Source organism: Acinonyx jubatus, chromosome C1, assembly GCF_027475565.1.
Source record: "Acinonyx jubatus isolate Ajub_Pintada_27869175 chromosome C1, VMU_Ajub_asm_v1.0, whole genome shotgun sequence".
Classification (NCBI taxonomy): domain Eukaryota; kingdom Metazoa; phylum Chordata; class Mammalia; order Carnivora; family Felidae; genus Acinonyx; species Acinonyx jubatus.
Genome location: NC_069381.1, coordinates 24,785,487 through 24,811,581, shown reverse-complemented (window position 1 = coordinate 24,811,581; position 26,095 = coordinate 24,785,487). Strand labels below are relative to the sequence as shown.

At 52.9% G+C, this 26,095-nt stretch overlaps 1 protein-coding gene across 3 annotated transcripts in view; it reads left to right on the top strand.

Moving 5' to 3' along the window:
* Positions 1-5,533: 5,533 nt before the first annotated feature.
* Positions 5,534-26,095, top strand: part of TRIM62 (tripartite motif containing 62) — a 31,057-nt gene continuing 10,495 nt past the window's right edge. The window contains exons 1-5 of one of the 3 annotated variants that reach the window (XM_027059756.2): positions 5,534-5,622; positions 6,153-6,586; positions 18,363-18,458; positions 23,306-23,562; positions 24,390-24,505. In XM_027059756.2, coding sequence (XP_026915557.1) covers positions 6,179-6,586; positions 18,363-18,458; positions 23,306-23,562; positions 24,390-24,505 — 877 coding nt within the window. In that variant the 5' untranslated portion in view covers positions 5,534-5,622; positions 6,153-6,178. Of the gene's footprint in view, positions 5,623-6,152; positions 6,587-11,091; positions 11,369-18,362; positions 18,459-23,305; positions 23,563-24,389; positions 24,506-26,095 lie in introns of those variants that run through there. The other 2 variants (XM_053210956.1, XM_027059757.2) reach the window with 2 other exon arrangements.

Below are 26,095 nucleotides of genomic sequence, written 5' to 3'. Positions count from 1 at the left end.
CCAATAGCCATTATATAAATGCTATTTCCCTGATCAGTAGAATATACAGGTCTGGAAACAAAGGAAGTGGCCTCTTTCACCTTTGTTCTCACTGTCCTGCTTGATAAATTTTTGCTTTCTACCCCAAACCCTTAAGCCTAGAGATCTTAGTTCTCAAAGGGCAGGGGGAGAATGCCTCTACCAGAGGATACAATAATGGTTTTTCTAAAACTAAAATCTGCAGTTACCCGCTGTGCTAGCTGACTTAACAGTGCTGCATTACAGCGCGCCCTCCCCTTCCCTGGATCACTTTCTCAGTGTTGCTTACACTTCCCAAATAAACTATTTTCACTCCACTCCTTATCTCAAGGTCAGCTCTTGGAATAACCAATGCTAAGATGCATTTGGTTCAAGGACCAGGCTTTGAAAAGCAATGATTTAGAGAGTGAACTCATTTGAATTTTTTTAAAAAAATCTCTCTCCTTTCCCTCTCTCTCTCTCTCCCTCCTGCCACCTCCTCCTCCCTTGTGTGTGCGCGCACACACACGTAAAACAGGTGAAAAGGTCTATAAGGATATAAACAAGTATTGATAATAGCTCTTTCTAGGTGGTGTAATCATGAATATTTCAACTTTCCTTTTAATTTTTCTCTGTGTTTTGTTCTTCTGCAGTAGCAACTGTGTATTAGCAGCTCTCTTTAATTGGCAATTAGGAGATTATTACCGACCTCAGTGAGTGGCAGGGAGCAGAGCCAAGCTGTCATGGCTGATGAACGGCAGGAGAGGGTGTGGGGGGCAGGGGATGGGCACCTGGGTGGCTCAACTGGTTAAGCGGACTTGGGCTCAGGTCATGATCTTGAGGTTCTTGGGTCCGAGCCCTGCGTTGGGCTCCGTGCTGACAGCTTGGAGCCTGGAGCCTGCTTCGGATTCTGTGTCTCCCTCTCTCTCTGCCCCTCCCCCACTTGCGCTCTCTCTCTCTCTCTCTCTCTCTCTCTCTCTCTCTCTCTCTCTCTCAAAAATAAATAAACATTTAAAAAATGTTTAAAAAAATTTTTAAGGCTGGGAAATGAGGTGGGAGCTATATAGGTGTGGGGACTGTGGACGGTGCTGTTTGAAGAGTAACCTGAGTGTGCTCACTGGCTGAGGGAAAGAGGCCAATGCTGACAGTGGAGACACAAAGACAGTGGAGAGGGGGATAATTGAAGGAGTCGGGTCCCAGAGTAGGTCTGAGGGGATTGGACCTGGACCCAGGTGGAGGAATTCATTTTGAACAGAAGGCACACTTCACCCTCAGGCGAGGGGGAAGGAAGTGAGGACAAATAAAGTTATAAATGCATTGACTTCATCCATTTGTTTATTTTACACTCTGCCTCATTTCACAGAGGACTTGAGGTATTTCTATAGCTGAGTTGACAGGCTGAAGGAGACTGGAAGTTGAGAAGTCCCCAGAGAGGGGCTCTATTTTCTTCTTGGAGTGGAAGGCAAGGTCCCCCACAGAGAAGGGAGCAGGGGCGAATCTGCAGGGCTTGAGGAGACAGGCAAGGGTTTGGAATGGGGAGGGGCTCCACTGGATGGAGCTGAGGGCCCAGATCTGGCCCAGTTCCAGGCTGCACACCATGAAATCTTCTCCAGCGGCTCTGGGTGGGGAAGCCTGTGCCTCCTACTTGGCCTGGCTCTGGGCAAGTAACTCACCCCTCTGAGCCACAGTGTCCTTATCTGCAAAGGGGGAGAAAAACAGCCAGTCTGGATGGCAGTGGTGAGGATTAAATGAAACCACGCCATGAAACACCAGGCACAGCGCCTGGCACACAGGAGAGGCTCAGTTAATGCTCATTATCTTGCCCCTCCTGCTCTGAGTAAACCTGAACCGGAGGTAGGTATCTGCATGGAAAGGGACATGGCTGTTGGTCCTTATCCTGGTGGATGCCGTTAAACACAACAATTAAAAAAATGTTTTTTAATGTTTATTTATTTTTGAGAGAGATAGAGTACAAGCGGAGGAGGGGCAGAGAGAGAGAGACATAGAATCTGAAGCAGGCTCCAGGCTCTGAGCTGTCAGCACAGAGCCCGACGCAGGGCTCGAACTCACGAACGGGAAGATCATGACCTGAGCGGAAGTCAGACGCTTAACCGACTGAGCCACCCAGACGCCCCTAAACACAACAATTTTAAATACAGTCCACTCGTTATTCATGGTAGCTGGGTTCTCTAAAGTTGCCATAAAGATTGAAATAGGGAATACTGACTGAATCATTGCCCCTTGAGGAAATACAGTGTTAGGTTCCTGCGAGCCTCCGGCCACATTTTCATCAGCCAATCAATGCATAACCTTGTTTTATGTATGTTTCTGTTTAAAGACACCATAGCTAATATGCACTGTTGATTCATTAATATTGAACTCGTGGCCAACAGCACTGTAACTGAGGCCGGAAGGAAGCTCATCTACCACATGCACGTGTTTTCTCCCTAAGGCTCAACACGGCTCTCCTGGGTTTAGGAACCGGCCAGCATTTCAGTGCGACCCTCAGGGGTCAGTTTAAACAGCAACATCACCAACAAAGCGCACAAAAATGATGAAAACATGGCACTGAATACACCATGACAAAGACACTTGTTTACGGTAGGAGGGCTGAAACAAGGCAGAATATCCCCTGGTCACCTTGTTGGACCTCAGCTGAGAACACGAGTGTCAGACAAGTCGCAAGGGTCAGTACTCTGCGCGTGCGTAGATCCTTAAATGACTGCAGAAGTTCCTCAAGTATTGATTTGGGGTTACAGATCGATTTACAAGCAGGTACATTTGCAAATAAGGAAATCATGAAGAATGACATTGACATCTGACTGTGTACTTATTTTTTCTGATCACAAAATTAAATAGTAAATAGAGCTACGCATACTATGTAAAAGTTCAAGTCCCCTCCATTATCCTGGCCCATAGATAAACACCGCTGGAACTCCTGCAGAGTTTTACAGATTTCTCCTAGGCAGATAATGCCTGTGTGCATGCGTGTGACTGTGTGTCTGTGTCTGAGTGTGTGTGTGTGTGTGTGTGTGTGTTTTCCACTCAACAAGATCTCTTGGATAGTTTTCAAAACAACTTTTTTTCCTGAAATTATTTCCAGAGAAGACCATATTCCCCACACTTGGGAAGGGGTTGCAGCTACAGAGCAAGAGGAACTTAGCTACTTGAAAAGATTCAGGCAGTAGCTAACATAGTATCAGAGCTTCTGAAAACAGCTACGGGATAGCATGGGCTAGGCCAAGCTGCTGCAAGAAATAGACCCGAAATACAACGGCTTATCCAAAGTGGACGTTTATTTGTCTTTCTCTAGTCCACGTTGGTGAGTGGTTCCACTCCGTGTCGTCATTCAGAACCCAGCCTCCTTCCTTATTTTTGCTTTGTCAACCCCTTTGAAGCATTATGGAAGCTGGGTCCCTGGCACATCTGTGTTCCACCTCGAGGGAAGAGGAAATGGAGCATGGCAGAGCAAAAGCCCCAGTGCCTTAAGCACTGTTTCTATTTACGTTCTATTGGAAAGGACTTAGTCACAAAGCCACGCTCGGCAGCGATAGCAACTAGGAAGTGCGGTCTCCAGCAGACCAGCTATGTGGCCAGCTACTATATTGCTATAGAAGAGGGGGATAGATTACATGTGGAATAACTGAAGCCCATCCACCTGTCATCAAGGCTTTTTTTCATTTCGCTTCAAATGCTTCAATAATCTATACCCCGCCCTCCTTACAAAAAAATATTGGGGGTGCATATCAGTATATTATTTGGGATTCTTTTGTTTGCCAAGTGACAGCACACAATTATTAAACTTGCTTAAGCAATAAGGTGGGCCACCTCATATATCCAAAGGTCTAGGCTCTACTTCAGAGCACCAGCCCTTCTTCCCTTGGACTCCCCCCACCTCAGTCATGCGTTGGCTGCATCCTCAGAGTGGGAGCAAGTAAACTGTGGCAACTCCGAGCATCACCACCAAACACATCCACAATCAGCAAAGGGGGCAGAGTGCTTTTGAAAGGGAAGAGACTCTCAGCAGAAGTCACTTCCCCACCATAGGCTTGCCCTCTGGTTTTTCAGGCCAGATCTACATGTTCCAGCCCAAAGTATCACTGGCAAGAGGAATACAACACCACAATGGAGTTGGACCAAAAGGGACTTAACTGCCAGACTGGGCTGGGGTCATCCTTCCCTTGGTCACTTGGGGAAGAGACCCACATGAGCAAAATCAGACTCCGACTGCAAGAAAAAGTCTTCGCATTAAGGTAACAACTTGTTTCTGGCAATGATGGAGACACCGGACCGGGTAGGTGGTCGTGTGAGGGAGGGAACGTAATGTAAACAGCAGAGAAGTAAATTCAAACTGTTTCTTAAATTGTACCTCAACGAAGTTTAACTCCAGTGAAGACTTTTCTGGAGAAGGCAGAAAGTGGGGAGCCATGCTCCATTACTAAATTCCATAGTGTCTATACTCTCAATACCCTATAGTCTTCTCTCCTTCCCCAATGTCATGGCCCCAGTTCAGGTCTCCTGCAGGCACTATGACAACAGTGACCTAACTGGGGCCAGTCTCTCTTCCTGCAGTCGACAATCTTACTGCTGTCATTCAGCTACACACCTTTACCGTGTACCAAGCACTGCGCATGTGCAGACAGATCCGAAAGAGTCCCTGCCTTCTTCACCTTGCTGCGGGCATCTCCTTGACTCCTTGACACCTACATCAGACCAAGTCATGCCCCTACTTGAAAGTTCAATGCCTTCAGGAAGCCCTTTACCATGACCCTCAACACCCTCCACTCGTTGCCTTCCCCTCCCCAACCGCAACACTGCAGAACTACATGCACTTGCCTCAAAGTGCCTCTCTTTTCACGCCTCTGTGCTTTTGCATAGCCTGTCTCCTCTATCTAGAAATCCCTTATCCCCTCTCCATCTGGCATACAAGATAAGGTCTCCTATTACTCTCTCCTTCTCTCCAGCTCCACCCTCTCCCCCACCCGCGGCGCGCGCGCGCGCACACACACACACACACACACACACACACAAATATAGCACTCCGGAAATGTTTGCTGAATGGAGGCAACTCATTGGGTCAGACAGTAGCCAGCTCCTCCAAGCACTCCTTAAGAAAGTGAAGAGGAAATGTTGAACTTGCTCTAAGCAAGCAGGGCATTTCTCTCGAGTGTATCTTTACGTTTTATGCAAAAGTTGTGTTCTATAGAGATTACATGATAAACATATCCTTGTTTGTTTTAATAAAACATATTATTTTTCCCAAATCTTCAAGTCGATGATCCAGAAAGATGCTCCTTGTTTACTCGTTATCCTCTTAAATTAGCTGTCCTCACCCGCCGCAGGGACCCTAAGCGAGACGTGCCTCTTGTTCCGTGAGCGGATCCTGAAGGAACAGCTGGGTTTCGGTCCCCGGGGGAGTAGGGGAACAGTGGGGGCGGGGAGGGGGTCCGCAGGCTGGAGGCCTGGCCCCGCCTCTCCTCTCCCCCGCCCGCCGCAGGGGCGGAGTCGCCCGGGCCCGGCCCGCGGGGGCGGGGAGGGAGTCACTGCCGCCGGCAGCTCGCGCACGGCTGGTTCCGGGTTGAGAGGCTGCGCTCGGACTGGAGCAGTGGCCGCTGAGCCGGCAGGGTAAGGGGCAACGCCGGGCAGGGTCTTGGGGCCGGGATCGGGCAGCTGAGCGTGCTCACACCCCTCTTCTCCTCTGCCACGCACAGCCGCGGCGCAGCTGGCTTCCCCCTTCCCCAGAATTCCCCATCCCAGCTTCTCCCCCTCCCCCCACTGCACCCATCCCGGGATTTCAGCCCCCCTAAGGCCTCCGCCCCCTCCTGGATCCTCTTCTCCCAGCGCCCACCCTTTCAGACTGTCCTTTCCTCTAGAACCTCCTTGCCAGAGCCCCTTCCCTCATACACCTACGACCCCCACCCTCCAGCACCCATCGCTCCGAGTCACCCACTACCTCGAGACCACCTTTCTGGACTCGCACGCCGGCTAGTGTCTACCCTGCACCTCTTCTTCGCGTGCCCCCCTTCCTCCCGGACAGGCCCCCTTCCTTCTCTTGTGGCTGTTACTCCTGCCTCTCGCCACCTGCTCCCCCCACCCATCTCTCGGTGCTGCCCCTGACAGCGCCGCGCTCTCTCAGCAGCCCCCCTGCATCTCAGGGCCCCTCTCCGCCGCCCCCAGCGCCATGGCGTGCAGCCTCAAGGACGAGCTGCTCTGCTCCATCTGTCTGAGCATCTACCAGGACCCGGTGAGCCTGGGCTGCGAGCACTACTTCTGCCGCCGCTGCATCACCGAGCACTGGGTGAGGCAGGAGGCGCAGGGCGCCCGCGACTGCCCCGAGTGCCGGCGCACGTTCGCCGAGCCCGCGCTCGCGCCCAGCCTCAAGCTGGCCAACATCGTGGAGCGCTACAGCGCCTTCCCGCTGGACGCCATCCTCAACGCGCGCCGCGCCGCGCGACCCTGCCAGGCGCACGACAAGGTCAAGCTCTTCTGCCTCACGGACCGCGCGCTGCTCTGCTTCTTCTGCGACGAGCCCGCGCTGCACGAGCAGCACCAGGTCACCGGCATCGATGATGCCTTCGAGGAGTTGCAGGTGAGCAGCCCGGCCGGCCGGGGGCGGGGCGGGGCGGGGGCGGGGGCGGGGCGGGGCCAGGGCCGGGCCGGGGGCGGGGTTAGGGCTGGGCCAAGTCGGAATTGTCACGGGGCGGGGCCGCCGGCAGGGTCAAGGCCCTATCAGAATTAGGACGGGACGGGAACGGGGCGGGGCCGCGGCGAGAGGGCGGACTGTTGGAGGCGGGCCTAGGGCCCTCTGCACCCGGAGGGATCTGAGACAGACTCTTAAGTGGGGGTGGGTCCGTGGTTGGGGAGAGGTCACCCACAGGGTGTTACGGCTGGGACAAATGAGATCAGAGCTGGCCCAGGTACGGGCTCAGGGCAAGGTTGGGGACGGGGAAGGATCAGAGCTGGGCAAGAGCAGGGCCACTGTCAGGGCCCATGCGGCCTGGACCTGGAAGCAGGGACCACAAATGAATGCTTCGGGACAAACAGATGGGAATGGGCTAGACAGGGGGCGGGACTGCCATCCGGGAATGGGTCAGGACTATTTGGAGTAGCTGAGGGACCGACTTGGGGCACAATGGGGCAAGACTCAATCAGGTGTGCACCAAGACCTTAGGGGACAGTACCAGGACTAAATTGTGCTGGGCAAGTCAGAGTTAAATCTGAGAGAGAGCCTAAGTTATGGTCATCCCCACACTTCTGAGAGGATGAGTTTGGATACCGAGAGGATGAGTTTGGGTTCCAAGAGGATGAGTTTGGCTAGGCCAAGGTGTCTGAGGGGTTAAAGATGGGATCAAGTCCAGATACTGTAAGAACTATTTTGGGTTTAAACCAGGGGCCAGGTTGACAGTGGGAACAGGACTTAAGACTCAAGATTTGGAAAATAAGACCCTAAGGTGAGGTGATTCAAGAAAAGGGAGGGGGATGGACCTCTAGGAGTCTCCAAGAGCTTTTGATGACCTCCTTGGCCTCATCAAGACCTTTGAAGACTAAATGAAACAGTATATGCAGGGGTAACCTGAGTTCAGTCAGCCTAAGACTATAACTGATCTCTCTCAAACCTTCCCATCGAAACAGACCAACTCCTATTCAACTCTCAAAGCCCTGCTCAAATGTCCTTTCTGTGTAAGCCTTCCCAAGCTCCCCCAGCCAAAAGAGGGGGAAAAAATTGCATTAGAGCTACATTTCTGTAAATATCTTCTGTTAATAAGTATGATGTTTTAAAAAGTAGTGTTCCAAGATCCGCTATACTGGGAAAATATAGTATATTATCTCTACCTCCCTTGGAGGATTCTTCATGTACACTTTGCATATTAAAGGTTTTGGAGAAATCTTGTAGCAAACATACCCATTTTACTGTGTTTAATAAAATGGCACCCAAGCTTATTTCAGCCTGGAAGCCTAGAATCTTCTCAACCTAAACTGTTTCAATCCTGCAGTCCCGTTTCTTTGGCCTTGACCAGTCTAGCACACAGTTCCCAAAGAGCAGGGGAAGTCTCTTATTCATCGTATCTATGGCCCCAAAGCCTGGCACATCAATACATATCAGTAAAGTTTGAATAATAAATGACTAATTCTGGCCTGAGCTGGCCCAGACTGTGGAGCCTTTAGAAGCAGAAGATTTTTCACTCAAACATTTTTTGAATATGCAGTGGGCTAACTTGGCGGAGACTGAGCTCCCTGACCCTTGAGATGCTTAAGCAGGAATTAAATAACTACTTTCCCCTATGTTGTAGGAAGCCCCCTCCCCCTATGCTTGTACATAAGTCTCTGTAAGTCAACCTGCACTTAGTAGATACCCATGGATGACCCTTGGCCTAGGAGAAATGGTCCCATGTTTACCACCCTCCCCGCCCTGTTCCTTTCATCCCCAAACCATTACTGACTCCCTCCCAGTCTGGCTCTGTGAGGATGGAGAGCAAGAGTTGGGGGCTCTGGGAGCTTGCACAGGCTGGCATGGGCCCTCCACCTCCAGAGTCTTTTGTGCCAGGCCCTTGTAGCCCCACCTCTCCATCTGCGAGGTCCCATAAACGGAGGAGAGAACCTTTGACATAGCTTGGTGCAGGTTGTGGGGTTTGAAGGGAGTCTGTTTGAAACTATCTGTCCAACCTCATCCTTATAATAGATATGGAGACTGAGGTCCGGAGAGGTTAATGTAACTTCCCCAAAGCTACACTATCAGGCAATGAGAGCCAGACTAGAAAGCTCAGCCTGCCCCAGGCCAGATTCCTCCTCCATCACTCAGCCTCTCCTCTCTCTGACTTTCTCACTGGAGAGCCCTCTGCCTTCTGAGCCTGGGTTCCTCTGTTTGCAAACCAAGAAGTCAGAACTATTGTGTTTTGGGTTTTTGCAGTCCATTCCATGTCCTGGGGAATGCAGGAGAAATTAAATATATCTTTTCTGCAAATGTTAGTGAAACACTTTTACTCCTGGGTGAAAAGAACAGGAGGGCCACTCACCTACCTTCTAGTATGTACTGTCCTGCGGTCAGATAGTCTTGGGTTCCAAACCTTCCTTCAGCACTGCCAGTGTGTGACTCGACAAGTCCCTTCATGTAAGCCTTGATGCTCTGGCCGGTACAATGGGGTCACAGTGATTCTTTCCTACCAGGATTTTAGGAGGCTGACCTGAGGTGGGCCTGCTGTTTGCAATGCTTGGCACAGGGCAGGGGCTGGGTCAGCATGCATTCCCATCCCTTCTCCTTCTACCTGAGAGAACTCATGTACCCAGCTGGGCAAATGTCCAGACCTGCCTTCCTTGCGAGAGAAGGAGGCCTTGCTTTGGTGCCTCCTTTGGGCTTGGCAAGAAGGTGGCAGAGAAACATCCCTGCCCACTGGAGAGGTAAGCTCCTGGGGGAGGTTTGGGCCACTCCCCACCCCACCTGCCTCTCTCTCCTTGTGGGGAAGTGGGGCTCATTCGTTATTTGTCTGCTGGGAATGAAGCTGAGCCTACCCAGCACACCCTCTCCTCTCCCATCTGCTGGTGGTTCTGTCCCACGGTTCCTAGAACCAGGGCTTGGGCCCCTCTCCTGGAAACTAACTGACTCAGAGCTGCCAGGGCCTTGGAGATCTTTTGGTGCAGCCCTCACTTGACAGATGGAGAAACGGCTGGCCGAGGAGGAGGGAGGGGACTTTGCCCAAGGCCAGAGGCCAGAGGAGGCTGTGCCTGGGCTCAGCTGGACTCTCCTCACATCCCACCTAGCGGTTGGCCTGGAGCTTTTACATTTATTATAAATCCTGGAGGTAGCAGAGCCGAAAGGTCAAGAACTCTGGCTTTGTACTTGGGCAGCTTCAATCCTGGTGCTACCATTTTCTGGCAGTGGAAACTCAGAAAAGTTATTTACCATCCCTCATTGACAGCAGTGGGGATGGATTAAATAAGATGACATTTGCAAGAACTTAGTACTGCATTCAGCACATAGTAAGCACTCAATAAATGACAGCTCTAGCACGTTAGGTCATACTCTGCACTATTGACATTTGGGGCCAGATAAGTCTTTGTGTGCAAGGCAATCTTGTGCACTGCAGGATGTGTAGGAGTATCCCTGGCCTCTAACCACTGGATGCCATTAGCACTCCCCCCCCCCCCATCCTCCCACACCCTACCATGCTGTGACAACCAAAAATGTCTCCAGACTTTATCAAATGTCCCCTGGGGTCAAAATCATCCCTGGTTGAGAACCCTGACCTAGAGAAGCCCTAATCGGCTTTCGAGGCTCAGCTCAGAGATCACGTCCTCTGTGAAGCTTTCCCTGACCTGCCAAGCAGAATTGCTTTGAACTTGATTCCAATACTGGGGTCAGATCCTGGCATCATCGTTGATGAGCTCTGTGTCCTTGGTCAGGTCACTTCACTTCTCTAAGCCTCCACCTGCTCATCTATAACATGGGGATAATATGGCCTTCCTGGGAAGGGTGTTCTAAGGGTGAGGGATCAAAAGTGCCTGATACTGTGCCTGGCACAGAGTAGTACACAACCATTTTTAGATATCTTTATTGTATCTGATTGTAAAATTAACACAATAAACAGAGTTATATAATGTAAAAGTTAAAGTCCCCCCATAGTCTCACCCTATGGAAAAGCATGATTAGGACTGCTTTGTAATTCTTCAGAATTTTTATTGTGTGAATAGCACGTGAGTGTGTGTATACATGTGTACATGCGTTCCCCCTTTTTTTCTTTTCACTGCTAAGCACTGGACCGCAGAGCAAAAGGGAGGGAGGGATCCCCATCTCAGAAGGGTCTGGGGCTTCTCAGCCAATACTCATTGGGCCCTAGCCCACTGCCTGGGACTATACTAAGCACTTTTGTTATATTACCTCATTTAATCTTCAAAACACCCCGTCAAGTGGGTGCTGTAATTTGCTGCTTTTACAGATAAAGAAACAGGTTCAGAGGAATTCAGGGCCTCGTTCAGTCACCCAGCTGGGAAATGACAGAGGCAGGATTAGAAGCCAGTCTGACTGGGCCACTCATGGCTTCCAAGCTGCCTCTGAGGGCCAGGTAGTTGTCCCCCCCCCCCGCACCCCCCCCACCACTGCCTGTCTTTGTATTTCAAGTAGTCAACACAGGGTCAGGCTAAGGACACTGTGCCAGCTGATGCACCGAGGGCAGGTGGCTGGATGTCATCTTGGTCAGATGTGCATCTGGCTCTCTGGCCTGAGACCTCAGCTCCCATGCCTCCAGAGAAGGGATCGCATTCAGTCCCAGCCACCCCCTCCAGGCCTCATGTGACCACTGGAGCCTTTCCCAAGGCCTCTGTCATGCCAAAGGAGACGGTGCTGGATCAGCCTTGGATGGGAGCCCTGATAAGCTGGGCGTGGTGACCCAGAGATGCAGCCACAGGGGGACAAAGAGCAGGGTCAGGGGACTGGGTTCAAATCCTGGCTCCAGCTTCTTCCAGCTGAACGGAAGGTACTGCCTTCTCTCATCCTTTCCCAATGTGGGAGAGTAAGACCCAGACCGTCCACTTGACGTGCAAAGAGGGAGAGAGAGTTGCTGTCTACCCAAGCAGGTAACAGATGCGAAGTCACTTTATTTTGTGCCACGGACAGGGTGTTTGTGTCCTGGGGAAGCAGCCTCTGCCATTACTTTTCCCAGGAGAGGACAGGATTTATGTACAGACAGCAGCCTCCACGGGGGCGAGGCTGGCAGCGAGTCAAACCCAAGGCTTGCTGTTGGCATCTCTGCTTCCCTCCTCACAAGTGTCTGTGGGCCTCCAGGAATGCCTTGTTCATCCAGGACACCTTGGCTAGGCACAGGCCACAGTGTAGAAACTTGAATTGGGGGGGGGGAGGGGGAAGGGCAGGACATTTATTTTACAGAAAGCAAAGGATCTGGTAGGGAGTGACAACAATGGAAATAAGAACAACTCTAAAAAACCACTAGCCAAAGTTCGTCAGGCACTTGTTGTGTGCCAGGTGCTATTATGGACATCAACTCCTTTTTCCTTTCCCTACTCCTTGTGTGGGACTGGGGCCAAGCACCGTTTCACAGATGAAGACATGGAAGCTGAGAGGGGCAGTGTCTTGCCCAAGATGGAGTGGGTGTGGGAGGACGCGAGACGGACGCAAGTGGGAGCCACGAGCCGGGACTCAGGCTCCGGTCTGTCTGGCTCAGAGCTCACCCTCCTCACCGACATCCTAACTGCCTCAGGGAGCACCCGAGTGGGGAAGGGCCTCAGAAACCACCCAGCTCCATCCTCTCCCTGCCTTACAGAAGGGGACACTGACTGCTCCCCAGACTCAGTCCAGTATTTATACGGCATCATTTACCCTCTGGACTTTGAGCTCCGCTTGGACACTTGGGATGGGTGTGGAGGGTTTGGAGAGGGGTTCCATCTTGAATTCAGGGATGCATTCAATAATTCCTCCCGTCATCCCTCCTGCTGGGGGCAACTGAGGGCCAGGCCCCATGCCGGGCCCAGGAGAGAGCTGTCCCCTCTGTGGTTCTGGGAGACAGGCCTATAAGCTTCGAGGTCACGTCCCAGGCTCCTCTGGCTGTCACGGAGAGTTGTCCAGGCCTCTGTGAAGCTGACAGTTGAGCGGAGTCCTGAGATCAGAGAAGACATTACAGACAGAAGGAATAAACACACCCACGGCCACCATCGCCTGGGTGCAGAGTGCCAGGGGCAGGTTCAGTGCTTTGGCTGGCACGGTCACTTAATCAGAGCAACCCTGTGAGTGCCCTGTTATACAAGTGAGGAAACCAAGGCTCAGAAACTGGGTCTACTGCCACATAACCAATAAGTGTGGCTGCAACTGGAACTCGGACTCAGGGTCTCAGACCAGGGACAGGCACGGAGGCGAGCAGGTGGTTAGCTGTGGTTGGAGGGAAGGGTGTATGGGGCGAGGCCAGAATGGGAAAGTGAGGTTTGCCTGGCTCAGAAAGGAGCGGGCCACCATCCCCCACTCCAAGGAGCTTGGACTTGTTCTCGAGATGCTAGGGAGCCAGGAACAGGTTTGAGCTGGCCGCTGGGGCCTGGTCAGGTCTGCATTATGGGCAGTGTGCAGTTGGAGGACTAGGAGAGCCTGGGGGCAGGAGGAGCAGGCCAGAAGGCCTTGAGAGAGACTGCGGTCCGTTGGGTTGGTTGGTTGGACCGGGAGGGCCGGAGCTCAAAGAGAGAGGACATACAAGAGTTCAGAGCTGTCAGGAGAACAAGAGCACCAGGGGTTCTAGGCATAGGGGAGGGATGGGGGAGAGGAAAAAGGAGAGGCAAGTTCAGTTTGCCATGTTAAGATTTCTGGCGTCCTTGGGTCACAGCAGGAGAGGCAGCAATACCAGAGCTCAGAGGAGGGGAGGGACCTGGGCACCTGCTTGTGCTGACACCACCCTGGCCCAGTGGCTCTGATCCCCATTTGACATATTAGGCTCTGAGAAGTGGGCCCTGAGAGCGGAAGAGGTGATCTGCCTAAGGTCACACAGCCGGGATTCAAACTTCAGGTTTTTCTGATGCCAGAGCTCATGTTGTCTCCACTGGGCAGCTCGGCTGGGTGACAGGGGTGAGAAAGGTCCCTGAAGCCGACAGGAGATGGCTTCTGGCAGCAGCTTTGTTTTCTAGGCTGGGGTGACCCCACGGGAGGGGAGGTCTGGCCTTGGGAGCATATGAGCCCTGGCTCTCTATCCTCCCCACAGTTGCTGCCCCAGTCCTGGCCTCTCCAAACCTATGGGAGCCCAGAGCCTCTCAGCTGACATTTGCATAATTGTCCACCAGCCCTGACTCTGCTCCCTGTCCAGTGGAAGGGGTACAGAGATGTGGCTCTGCCCTCTCACATTTGTCCCTCCTGACTCCCCCCTGCTCTGATGGGGCCTTCAGAGTCCACCTCCCCCAAGCTGACCCTCAAGGGCTCCTCCACCTCCTACTCGGGCCCCAGCGAGCCCCGCTGGCCTTTCCAGCTCGTGACTCCACCCACCTGTCCACACCTAGCTCCCATCATCCCCAACTGCCCCCCCCCCGACTTCCTGCACACCACCAGGGGTGCCCCTACTCGACTAGTCTCTCCACCTGGGATGCTCAGGCCCCACCCAGGAGATCTGAAGGAACCCTGCCCATGCGTCCATCTTCCCTGGGCTTTTCATCAGAAATAAACCCTCTCCTGGCCGCTCTGCCAGTTCTGACTCCCTATTTCACATGTAATTGGGATGATTATGATGAGAGTGACAACAATGAAGAGTGACTGTACATCCTGTGCGTCCTGTCAGGTTATGAATTAAGTGACCAAATCCTCCCGACCACGGAGCCGGCACTGGTATTAAGCTGCACTTTACAGATTTGGAAGTGGGGCCATGTGACCTTAGGCAGGCTGTCTGACCTCTGTGTGCCTCTATTTCCCCCTCCGTGAGACAGAGATGATGAAGGCCCGAACCTCATGAGGTTGTTGTGAGAATTAGGTGACCTGTGCCCTGTGAGCCCAAACCTCGCCTCTGCCCTTCTCCAGAGCTATAGTCCTGCCACTCAGGAGTTTATCAACAGCTTCCTGTTTTCTGTCTCACTTCTGCTGGCAGTCAGTTTTCTGGTTGGTTCTCCTCTGTCAAGCTGTGTGGCCGTGGGTCAGTCAGTCCTTTTCCTCGGACCTCAGTTTCCTGTTAAAGAAATCCGGAGGGTTTGGCCAGATGGTTCCTGGTGCTCCGCATCTGTGCTGAGACAGTAGCCACTGGTGACATGTGGCTATTGAGCACTTGAAAATGGGCAACCCAATGCCTCCGTGCAGCTGAGGAACTGAGTTTCAGGTTTATGTAATTTCAAATCACTTTCACTTTAATAGCTACACGTGGCAAGTGGCTGCTGTATTGGACAGTGCAGGCCAAGACTGAGAGATAAGGCTGGAGAAGAAGTTGGAGCCAGTGGTGAAGGCCTTGAGTGCCATGCTCGGGCTCTGTGCCCGTCTTCCCAGACAACATGGAAATCCTGCAGTGGGGTATGGGGGAGAAGCATGGACAGATCTGTCCCGTATAGCAGTCACTCCAGGGGCACTTGGAGAATGCAGGGGCAGAGAAGAGCCTAGGGTCACAGTCCAGAAAAGCAGGGGTGAAAACCAAACCAGACGCAGTGGGTGTAGAGAGGAGAGAACAGATTGCAAGCCAAACCTGATGACTGATTGCATCGGTTGGTGGACAGTGGCAAGGATGACACCTTCATTTCTCGCTTGGATGGCAGTGGGGGTGGGGGCGGCCTTCACTGAGATGGGCCCATGGGAAGAGCAGCAAGTTTGGTCTCTCCTAACCCTATTCCAGCATTCTCTGCCATGGTAACGTGTGTGTCCCTGTCTTCCCCCAACTCATGTGCACCCTCCTGAGGCATCATGGGTTGGGACTTGTCCCTCATCCCTCTGCCTGTTGCTGCCACAGTACCATGTGGGCCCAAGGAGGCCTCCGCACGGGTTTGGAATGGGCAAAGGAGCGTTCCGTTGTCCTGGGGTCCAGGAGGAAGGGGCAGGCCTGTTCCCCTTGTTCCTCAGCCCTGGAAGCAGGGAGTGATTTGTCCAAGTTCCTGGGGTGCTCTCCGCAATGTGAGCAACTCTGCCTCCAGAGCAGTTTTCTGAGACTCTGAGAAGCCGCTTGGGGAGCTGAGTCTCATGTGGACCCGAGTCTTAAGTGAAGCCATGAGGACACCAAGGCAGGGGATCGGCGTACCCGGCTCATCCCTCCGATTATCTGCGTGTTAGCCACATCCCAAGCCGGCCAGACCCGGGGCTGTCAGGAAGGGCCCAAGGAGCGATCATTCTTCGCACTTAGGTGAATGAGATTTGTCTGCTCCAATGACTCAGATGCGCATGGACCTGTTAGGAATGACTCTTGGCCATTCGTAACAGACACCTGACTAAGCAGCTGCAATTAGATGGTATGCTCCTTCTCTCTTGTGCTTCTCTCTCCCATAAAACATGCCTGGAGGAAAGGCCCCCGGGGCAGCGGTGTGCTGGAGCCAGCTTGCTCTAGTGCCTGTGAGCTGACTGTGCCTGGTGACCTCACATTGATCCCTTGAAATTGGCTTTGGTGGGAGTATTTACACCACAGAAATTGGCCAACACTATAAATCAGGGGCTTTTTTTTGGGGGGGGGGCAGCTTCCTAGCTCATCGCTGAGCAGTGCACCCCACAGTCATCAGGGACCCAGGCTCCTTCCTCCTCCTACCCCTCTGGTTTCAGCTTGCGACTTCCGTCTTTACCCGAGTGCCAGCCATTATGTTCTGTGTGAGCTTTCTGCCATCACAGCCCAGGCCGCTCCTGGCTTCCTGTCCAACTGCTGTTTCCGAGGCTGGCTCTTCCCCACCCTGTGGCTGTGTGTCATCTCAGGTGGCAGCTCAGAGGAGAAAAGCCTTCCCTGACCACCCTACCCCAACTCACCCCTGTCTCCCACCACCCCGCCGTCCCACACTGCTTTATTTTCTCTAGAGTACAGACCATAATCCTTAATTACCTGGTTGTTTTGTTATTTCCCTTGCTAATTATCTCTCTCCCCCGCTACACTGGAGGAGCCCTGTGGGCATGGACTGTCTGTCTTGTTCTCTGCTGTATCCCCCGTGTCTCAACAGTGCCTGGATATAGTAGTTGCTCAAATATTTGTCACGTGAATAAGGGATAGGAAGCAAAGGTAATTTTGTTTTCTGCTTTCTTCCTTTAGAGAGGCATCATGATCATCTTCCCATGTTGCTACCTAGTCTGTAAAATTAGTGGGACTAGATGTTTTCTGAGGGCAATGAGCTGAGTGAGTGGAGGGAGGTGAGGGTGAACAGGTAAGTCAGCTCCCTGGCATCGCTCGCAGTGCAAGGTGACTGGGAAAACTGGGCCCTGCTCAGAGGCTTTCATCCACAAAGCAAACTTCCTTGAGCCCCATCTTAGTATTGGGCTGTTGATGCACGCAGGGGGTAATAGAGCGGGGAATGGTAAGGGCCCCCCCGTTGGACTTGGGCTAATATGGGGATGCACTAGGGACAGACAGGAGGACTAGTTACGATACAATGGGCTAAATGCCCAATAAATGCAGACAGCTGGACCTGTACTGGGGATGCGCACCTCAAACCACATTCATTCATTTGACAAATATGTATTGAGGCCCTACTGTGTGCTGAAAACTCTTCCAAACACCGGGGATACAACAAGCTGGACAAGACTCCTGCCCTCATGACAGTCACATTCTGTGGAGGAGACGAGCAGTAACACACTGTCGAATAAGTGAACAAAAGCATCTTGGGCAGCAGAAAGTGCTAGGAAGACCACATAACAGGATGTGGGTGTAGGGGATGATGCTGTACGTGGGGTGGCCAGGCAAGACCTCTCTGAGGAGGTGGCCTCTGAGCTGTTATGTTAATGACACAAAGGGACAGGCACCAGAAAATCTGAGTAGAGTGCACTGGCCAGAGGAGGTAGCAAGGGCAGAGTCAGGAGGCTGAGACCAGCCTATGATGGAGCAGCAGGAAGAAGGCCGCTTTGGCCAGATGGGAGTGAGGGAAGGGCGGTGGAGACAGCCGTGGGACTAGCGTGAGGCGCGACATTGAAGCAGTCACCCCCAAACTCAGTGATCGAGATGGAGAAGACTTAATGCAATTTTTAAAAAAATCAACATGAAAGCAAAAAGCCCCATGATGAACAAAATATCAACATTTTAAACAAAAAACCAGATCACTAGCAGTGTCGTGCTGAGCTATCCTGGAACCTGAGGCAAAGGAAAAGTCAGTACTGCTGATCCTGCCCTTATCTGAAGGTTTGAGATGTTGTGTTTCATGGATTTTTTGTCGCTATTTGTCACGGGCGTCATCACTATGGAAGACGTGTCACCTCATCTCGAGATGATGGTCTCCAGAACCAGACTGCTTGAGTTCCAATTATGGCTTTACCCTTACCTGCTTAGCTGCATGCTTTCAGGCCAGTTTCTTGACCTCTCTGTACCAATTTTAACGTCAGAAAATGGGGCTAATAGTGCCTACCTCTGTGTCATTCCGAGGATTAAATGACCCAATGCAAGCAAAGGACTGAGGACAGCGCCTAGCCCACATTGGACGCGTTAGCCGTAACAGCGGGCCTTGGTACCCACGGGAGGATTCTAAGCGGGGAGTGTCTGCCGGCAAATCAGGCTGGGGCAGAATGTATGTGGAGGCGGGTTGGAGGCAGGAAGACCACAAGCTCCTAGGATGGCTAGGGAGGCGGCTGTTGCAAAACTCCAGATGAGAGATGGGAAGATGAAAGCAGCCTGGATATTGGGAGACTTGGGGGTTCCTGAGCTGTGCGGGGAGGAGGATGTTGGGCCAGGTCTGGGGAGCGCGACGGCGGTCGGCCCCGGCTCTGGGTCACCCATCCCCGCCTCGTGTTGTTCCAGAGGGAGCTGAAGGAGCAGCTTCAGGCCCTTCAGGACAGCGAGCGGGAGCACACGGAGGCGCTGCAGCTGCTCAAGCGACAGTTGGCAGAAACCAAGGTGAGCCAGGCCTGGGCGCAGGGGCGGGTCCTGCGGGGTGGGCGGGGCGTGGGGCGGGGCCGTCTAGGAAGAGGGGGCGGGGCGTAAGGGTGCCAAACGTATTCTGAGAGGGGCTGGGGTGGGGGGTGTGGAACGGAGGCTGGGGCTCACCTGAATGTAAACGGGACAGGACCCATCCCCAGGACTGAGCAATGATTTGGGCTGGTGCCTGGCTTTAAGGGTGGGGCTCTTTCTCCCTTCCTGCCCTGGGTGGAAGGTGAGGTGGGACCAGCCCCTCAGGAGAACTCCCAGTCCTGCAGGGCTGGGAGAATGTACCTGGTCTCTTTTTCCTCTCGCCTTATTAAACACGCCCACCCAGGGGCACCTGGGTGGCTCAGTTGGTTAAGCCTCCCACTTGGGTTGAGGTCGTGATCTCATGGTGAGTGGGCTTGAGCCCCAAATGGGGCTTTGGATTCTGTGTCTCCGTCTCTCTCTACCCCTCCCCCGCTTGTGATCAGTCTCTGTCTCTCTCTCTCTCTCTCAAGTAAATAAATATTTAAAAAACAAAACCACACTGGCGCATTGCCAGAGGAGCCAACCCCGAGTATGTGCCTCGAAGCCCTCCTGATGATTTGTGACCCAGCCTTTGTATCATCCCCCCTCTTAAACTCGGACAGTGGGCCAAACCCTCTAGTCTCTGGCTGCGGTGGTTTGAAAAGAAAGGCTTCTTCTTGACCTGAGAAGGAGGCCCTGGATTCTGATCCAGCCACTAACTCACTGTGTGACTTTGGCTAAACTGCATACTTTTCTGGGCCCCCAGTCTTCCCATCTGTACAATGGAGACTCTGCCAAGGTCTTCGCAGCCCTGAAGTTCTAGATCCCTTGGGCTCCCTCTGAGTTCCCCCCACAGATGTCTCACCAACGGGACAAGGCTTGCTTTGATTTCTGCCCTTTCTGGGACCAAAAACTGGGGGCCCAGGCCCAGCTGCTAACCTCTACAGTGATCTCAGCCTGGCCCCACTCACTAGCAGGGGTGCAGCTGCCGGCAGCAGCTGGAGCAGAGCCTTAGGAATTTTCTGGGCCTCTGAGGGGTCAGCCTGGGGCCCGGAGAGGCCATTGGAGATCCAGATCTGTGCCTCGGCTTGGCCACCAACCCGTGTGGGGTCTTGGGAAGGTCATGACAAACATTTCTTCAGAGAACATTCTGGACTGCCTGCAGGCAGGACCCTCAGCAGGCAACAGATGAGAACAGTTAGAGGACTCTAGCCTATTTGCCTCCCATAGCCTCAGTTTCCCCATCTGTCCGGTGGTTCAGCACCTCTCAGGTGAAAAGAAGCTAATGGAAGCCTCTGTGTGAATGAGAGCGGAATATTATGGTCTGGTTTTCCCCCCAGCAATCTCTTCTCTCCACTCCCCATTGTTTTTCTCCACTGACCTTTTCCTCCCCTGCTTTCCTGTCCATCTGTCTACCTCTGGGGGGTCCTGTGGGGCCAGCTCCCCCTCCAGTTCCCCCAGCCCTGCTTCCTGTCTGGACTGGGGTGTTTATACAAGAAATGCCTATGGATGCTTTGGAGGTCATATTTCACCTGGTGCCTGACTCGGCTTTCCTGCAGAGCTTGCCCCTCCAGTGGCCCAGCCTGAGGGCCTGTCTGATCTCCCTCCCCAGGCCCAGTGTTTTCTTTGGTCGGTCCTGACCAAGTGACGCATTCTTGGCAGGGTATTTTTCTGAAGCAGCCCCAATTCCTCCAAGCCCCAGTGGATTCCCAGGGATGTGGTGGGCTGGGGTAGGGGCTACTTTCCCAGCCACAGCACCAAAGGGACTGGGGGTGGGGTGGGGGTGGCTCTGCCCTAGAAAGAAACTAGAATAAATGGGGCACACCGGTTGAGTGGAACCTTTCTCTGTGCGGGTAATTGTGTTTCCCATTCATTGTTTCACTGAACCCCACGGAATGTCATCTCTATGACAGCGGGACTCCCCAGAACCTAGCACAGTGCCTCCCACACACAATAAGTAGTTGTAGAACAAGTGAGTGTGTGCGGGGGGTTGGGGGGGAGGCAATTTTTGATGGAGGAATGTTATCTCCATTTTATTGGCAAGGAAACTGAGGCACAGAGAGGTTGAGGAACAAGCCTAAGGCATCACAGCTAGTAAGTGGCTAGTTGGCAGCTTACTGTCCAGTTTTGTCAGAACCTAGTTCTGGCATATTCCAGGCGTGTGCTGGGGTGTCCTCAGCAAGATCTATGGCTTTGTGGTCAATAGGACAGGTAGGCTGGGAGGGGGGAGGACCTTTCAGGGACAGCCTTGAATCACGTGTGGTGGCTGGCTGTCACTCCGATGTTGTTCTTTTGAGCTGACCTCTCCCTGCCTGTCTCCCTTTTCCTACCCATCTTCTTTCGTCCTGGAGACACTAGCCCGTACCCTAAAAAGAAGACAGAGTCTGCACTCACCTCTGCAGAGCAACTTTTGGCAAGACTCTTCCCCCTTCACCTCTCAAGCAGGTTCTGACTGCCAGCCTGTGCCAGACCCTGGGATGGGCACAGGAAGCGCAAGGCTGAAAAAGACGTCATTCCTACCCCCGGGGGGTTCATCCACTAGCTGGAGCCACATAAAATGTGGGACTGTGTATTAGGAATATTTACAAAATGCTCTGGAGACATTTAACTATTTAACTGCCTGAAAAAGTTAGGGAGGATGTCACCGAGGAGGTAGCTTTCAAGCTGGGTCTTGCAGGATGAGTAGGAGTTTGCCTGTTGAATAAAGAGTTTGTTGGGGGTGGGGCCCATTCTAGGCAGGTGTAATTACAATGCAGTGGCACTAGAGAAGTGAGCTGGGGTCAGATTGAGGACTCTGAATGCCAGGCTAAGGAATCGAGTGTTTTACTAGTTATCAAGGAGCCAAGAAATGTTCCTAAACACAACATTGGATTTGACCCACTTTGCACATCAGAAGGATCACTCTGGCAGTGAATTTGTTGCCAAAGACCCAGAGTTGACTTGCGGACCGAGAGAGTTGGATGGGCTGTGGGATCCCAGGAGTATGTGTAGTTGAGGCAGGTGGAAGGATGAATGTGGTGCTCAGGAGACACTCAAGACCATGGCTAAGGACACGGGAGCCATCCTCAAAGCCATGGGGTCAAACAGGAAGGAGGCCATGTAGGTGAGAATGGAAGGAGCTGGCCCAGAGAGAGCAGCCATAGAGGTGGGAGGCAAACCAGAACCTGCCGCCGGTAGAGGGGGGCCAGTGCACCAAACACTGTCATAGAGGGGTTGAGAAGGAGCCGGAAGGGGTGGCCGTGGGATTTGGGGGTCCTTGGAGGGCAGCAGCAGATGACGCAGGAAGGGCAGGCCCCGTCACCCCCGCCGTGACCCGCACAGAAGCCTCAGGGTGCAGGAAGGGGCTCAGGGAGGCCACAAGCAGCCTGGCTGTTCATCCCCAGCTTCTCCCCCGCCCCCTTTGTCTGCCTGGCGCTCTGGGTGGGCATGCGCGGGGAGGCTGGCCCACTGCCAGCACTTCTTCCTGCTGCTGCGACAGGAGGGAACTGGCCCTAATTGAGCCTTTGTTGAACCTCCCACAGAGCCCTGGGCACTGAACACAGCGGGGTCTCTGACTCTGTGAACTCCCAGCCAGAATCCCACAAAGTAAAATTGCAGAGGCAGGTCCCACACGCTGCTGCTGCCCGGCCACACTTCTGTACCCCGCGTTGTCCTGACTCCGGCTGCTCCCCGCACCCCCGGTTGACATCCTGCCCCTCCTCCGGGCCCCAGCTCAGAAGCCATCTCTCAGTGAAGACTTTTAGGGTGTGCCTGTTAGAATGGATCCCCTTTAATAGCCAGGCTCTTCTTCTGCACTTCAGACAATGGCGTGCATGTTGTGAACGTGCCCTCGCGTAGTCTTCACCAGAACCCTGCGACGTGGTTGCGTTACCCCTTTCACAGAGAAGAAAAGAGGCTCAGAGACATTAGGCAACCGAGGTTTCCACAGCTAGAGACCCAGAGCTGGGATTCTCACCCAGGCTGGCCGCTACCAAAGCCCGCGCCCTGCACCGCTCAGGCCCCTCCTGGGCCTGCCAATGCCCGCGGGAACAGAGAAATGTGCAAGTCCAGTCTTGCCTCCTGTGATCATGGCTTTCGCCTCCAGCTCTTGTTTTTCAGCCAGGGGGTCTCAAGGATGAGCGACCGCCAAGGTTTGCCCGGCACATTGCAGGTTATAAAGCTCTCTGCCATCCGTGATCTCCTTGTCGTCTTTGCTTGAACCCCATGCGTGATGTTTTAAATTTTAATTTTATTGTTTGTTTGTTTGTTTTTAAGACTCCATGCCCAGCATGGGGCTTGAACTCACGACCCTGAGATCAAGAGTCTTATGCTGTACTGACTAAGCCAACCAGGCGCCCCTGAGTGATTTTTTTTTTTTTTAAAGAAAGACCTCACTGTATCCTGGACTGAACTCAGCGTCTTTTCCTGCCCCCCTGTTCTCCCCCAGCTTCTCTGTCCCTCCCACCCCCAAGCCAGAAATCTGGGCATCATCCTCACACCGTTCTTTCCCGTACCCCTACAGCCAGACTGTCAGTCACCAGGGCTAAAGAGACTCTCCCCAAATGTCTTTCGAGCCTGCAGCCCCTCTAGTGCAAGCCTCAGTGTCTCACCCAGAACACTTTATGAGTGTCCTGATGGGCACGTGGAAGTGTGTGCCATCCCCGGCCATGCCAGCCTGACATGCCATTGCACTTTAACAGGTGCCGTTCCCACCACGGAGTGTGCCCTTCCCCGCCCTTTCCTCTCGCCATGCCAAGGCTCTCGGTTTCCTCCTCTCTCCCAGGGGTCACCCCATCTGCTCCCCTTGGCATAACCCCTGATGACTGTCCCCACAGTCTTCCACCAAAAGCTTGCGGACTACCATCGGTGAGGCCTTCGAGCGGCTGCACCGGCTACTGCGCGAGCGGCAGAAGGCCATGCTGGAGGAGCTGGAGGCCGACACGGCCCGCACGCTAACCGACATTGAGCAGAAAGTCCAGCGTTACAGCCAGCAGCTGCGCAAGGTGCAGGAGGGGGCCCAGATCCTGCAGGAGCGGCTGGCCGAAACCGACCGACACACCTTCCTGGCTGGGGTGGCCTCCCTGTCCGAGCGGTACGTGCCCGCCACGGGCTGCCTTCCCCAGACGGGCATCCCGTCCCCAGCCTGTGTGGGGAGATGGCCCTGGAGGCAGATGGGGTGGTTAGCAGAGAATTCATTCACTCACATCTTCATCAGACAGTTACGGGGCATTGGCTGTGTGCCAGAGCCTGGTCTAAGGCTTTATGTGTTTCTATCGTTCTATATGTAATAAGTAGAATCATAGAATATTACTTACAGTACAATGTTATTTATGTTATAGTACAAGTATATATTATAGTCTTTATAATAACATTGATATTATTGATAATAAATAATATTTATATTATTATAATCCTATTAGCTCCCTTGCTGTCATCTCCATTTCACACGTGTAGAAACAGGCACAGAGAAGCTACGTCAATTGGCCGAGGCCCCTCATCTAGTATATGACAGAGCCAGGATTCAACTCCAGGTCTCTCTTGTCCCATCGCCACCGTTAGAAATAATAACACTTAATTATCGGTCTGTTGATGATCAATACTGACAGTTAACATCACGTATTTGGTGTTGACCGTGAGCCAAGCACGGTGATAAGCATTGTACATACATGACGCCATGTAATCCTCACCACAAGCCTAGGAGGCAGGTGCTATCATAGCACCCATTTTAAAGATAAGGAAACTGAGGCTAGGAGAGGTAGGAAGTGGCACAAGCAGGCACTTGAACCTAGGGCTGGCAGACTTTAAATACACACGGCCTTGCTCCCTGTCAGCTGCCCTGAAGGTGGCTGTGGGGCCCCCCGTGTGTTGGGACAGAAATCCGGCCCCCCAATGCAGCCTGCTCTCCTGCTTTCCTTCCAGGCTTAAAGGGAAAATCCATGAGACCAATCTGACTTACGAAGACTTCCCGACCTCCAAGTACACAGGCCCCCTGCAGTACACCATCTGGAAGTCCCTGTTCCAGGACATCCACCCAGGTAAGGCCCTTCCTGCCAGTTACCAACAGGGCCAACAAAGAGGCAAGGGTTATCCTGGGCAGGAGCTAAGGGGGGGTTACATCCCAGCCCAGCTGCCTGCTCTAATCACAGCCTGGGGGCAGGGCAGAGGGATGAGAAGAGTTTCTTGCTGAGCACCTACTGTGTTCCAGGGCTCGTGCTGGGCACCTGCGTAATCACTCAGCTCAGTGAGTCCTCCTACAACCATGAGGTCGGTTCCATTAGTGTATCCATTCTCCAGATGAAGAGACTGAGGCGTTGGACAGTTCATTCATCCATCCTATACATTCAGCACATACCAAACCCCCTACTTCACACCAGGTGCTAGTCTAAGTGTTGGAGATGTAGCCGTAAGCAACACAGGCAAAAGGTCCCTGCTTTTGTGGATCTTATATCATAAGGAGAGAGAAAATAAAAGTAAATAAGTAAAATCCATAGTTCATTAGATAAGGATAAAAGATAAGGAAGGGAGCGAGGGGATGTTGAGGTAGGATAGAGATTTTAGGTGGAGGACCCAGTTAGAAGACCTCACCGAGAAAGAAGCATAGAAGTAAAGGCCTGGGGGCAGCTGGGAGGCTCACTCAGTTGGGGGTCTGACTCTTGATTTCAACTCAGGTCGTGATCTCACAGTTTGTGGAGTTGAGTCCCACATTGAGCTCTGCACTGACAGTGCGGAGCCTGCTTGGGATTCTGTCTCTCTCCCTCTCTCTCTCTGCCCATTCTTTCTCTCTCTCACTTCCCCGACTTTCTCTCAAAAATAAATAAATACTGAAAAAAAAAAAAAAGAAGAAGTAAAGGCCTGAAGGAAGAAGGAGAGTGATCCATGCAGGTTTCTGAGGGAAGAGTGTTCCTAGCGGTGGGGATAGCAAGTACGAAGGCCCTGAGGCGGAGCAAGCCTGACATGTACAAGGAACAGCGAGGAGACTCATGTGGCTAGAGTAGAAGAGAGTAGAGGTGAGGAGGTCAGGGAGGCAGCAGTGGCCAGCCCGTGAGGGCCTACAGGCCAGCGTGAGAACTTCAGATTTCACGCTGAGTGAGATGGGAGCCGTTGGAGGGTTTGGGGACAGGCAGTGACGTGAGCTTAACTTCCTAGCGGCTCCCTCTTGCTGCTGGGTTGAGACCGGACTGAAGGGGATGGAGGGTGGAGGCTGGGAAACTGGGTAGGAGGCTACCACAATACTGCGAGGTGATGGTGGCTTGGAGCAGGGTGATGGCAGTGGAGGTAGAAAGGAGTGATCAGATTTAAGATATATTCTGAAGGGAGAGCCAACAGGATTTGCTAATGAATGGGAGAGAACTGGGGTGGGAGAGAAAGAAGACAAGGAAACTACAGCGATTTGGGCTGAGGTGCCTGGAAGGACAGAGCTGTAAGCGTGTGAGGTCTGCAGTACTGATGAGATGTCCAAGTGCAGGTGTAGAGAAGGCAGTTGGGATGACATGTGCAGTACAGGACAAGGGTCAGGGCAGTGTCGGCATCGCGTGGACAGTATTTGATGAGCCTAGGTGAGATCACCTAGAAAGTGAGAGTGGAGAGAAGAGAGATGAAGTCACTCTGAACTTTGGAGCCCTGGG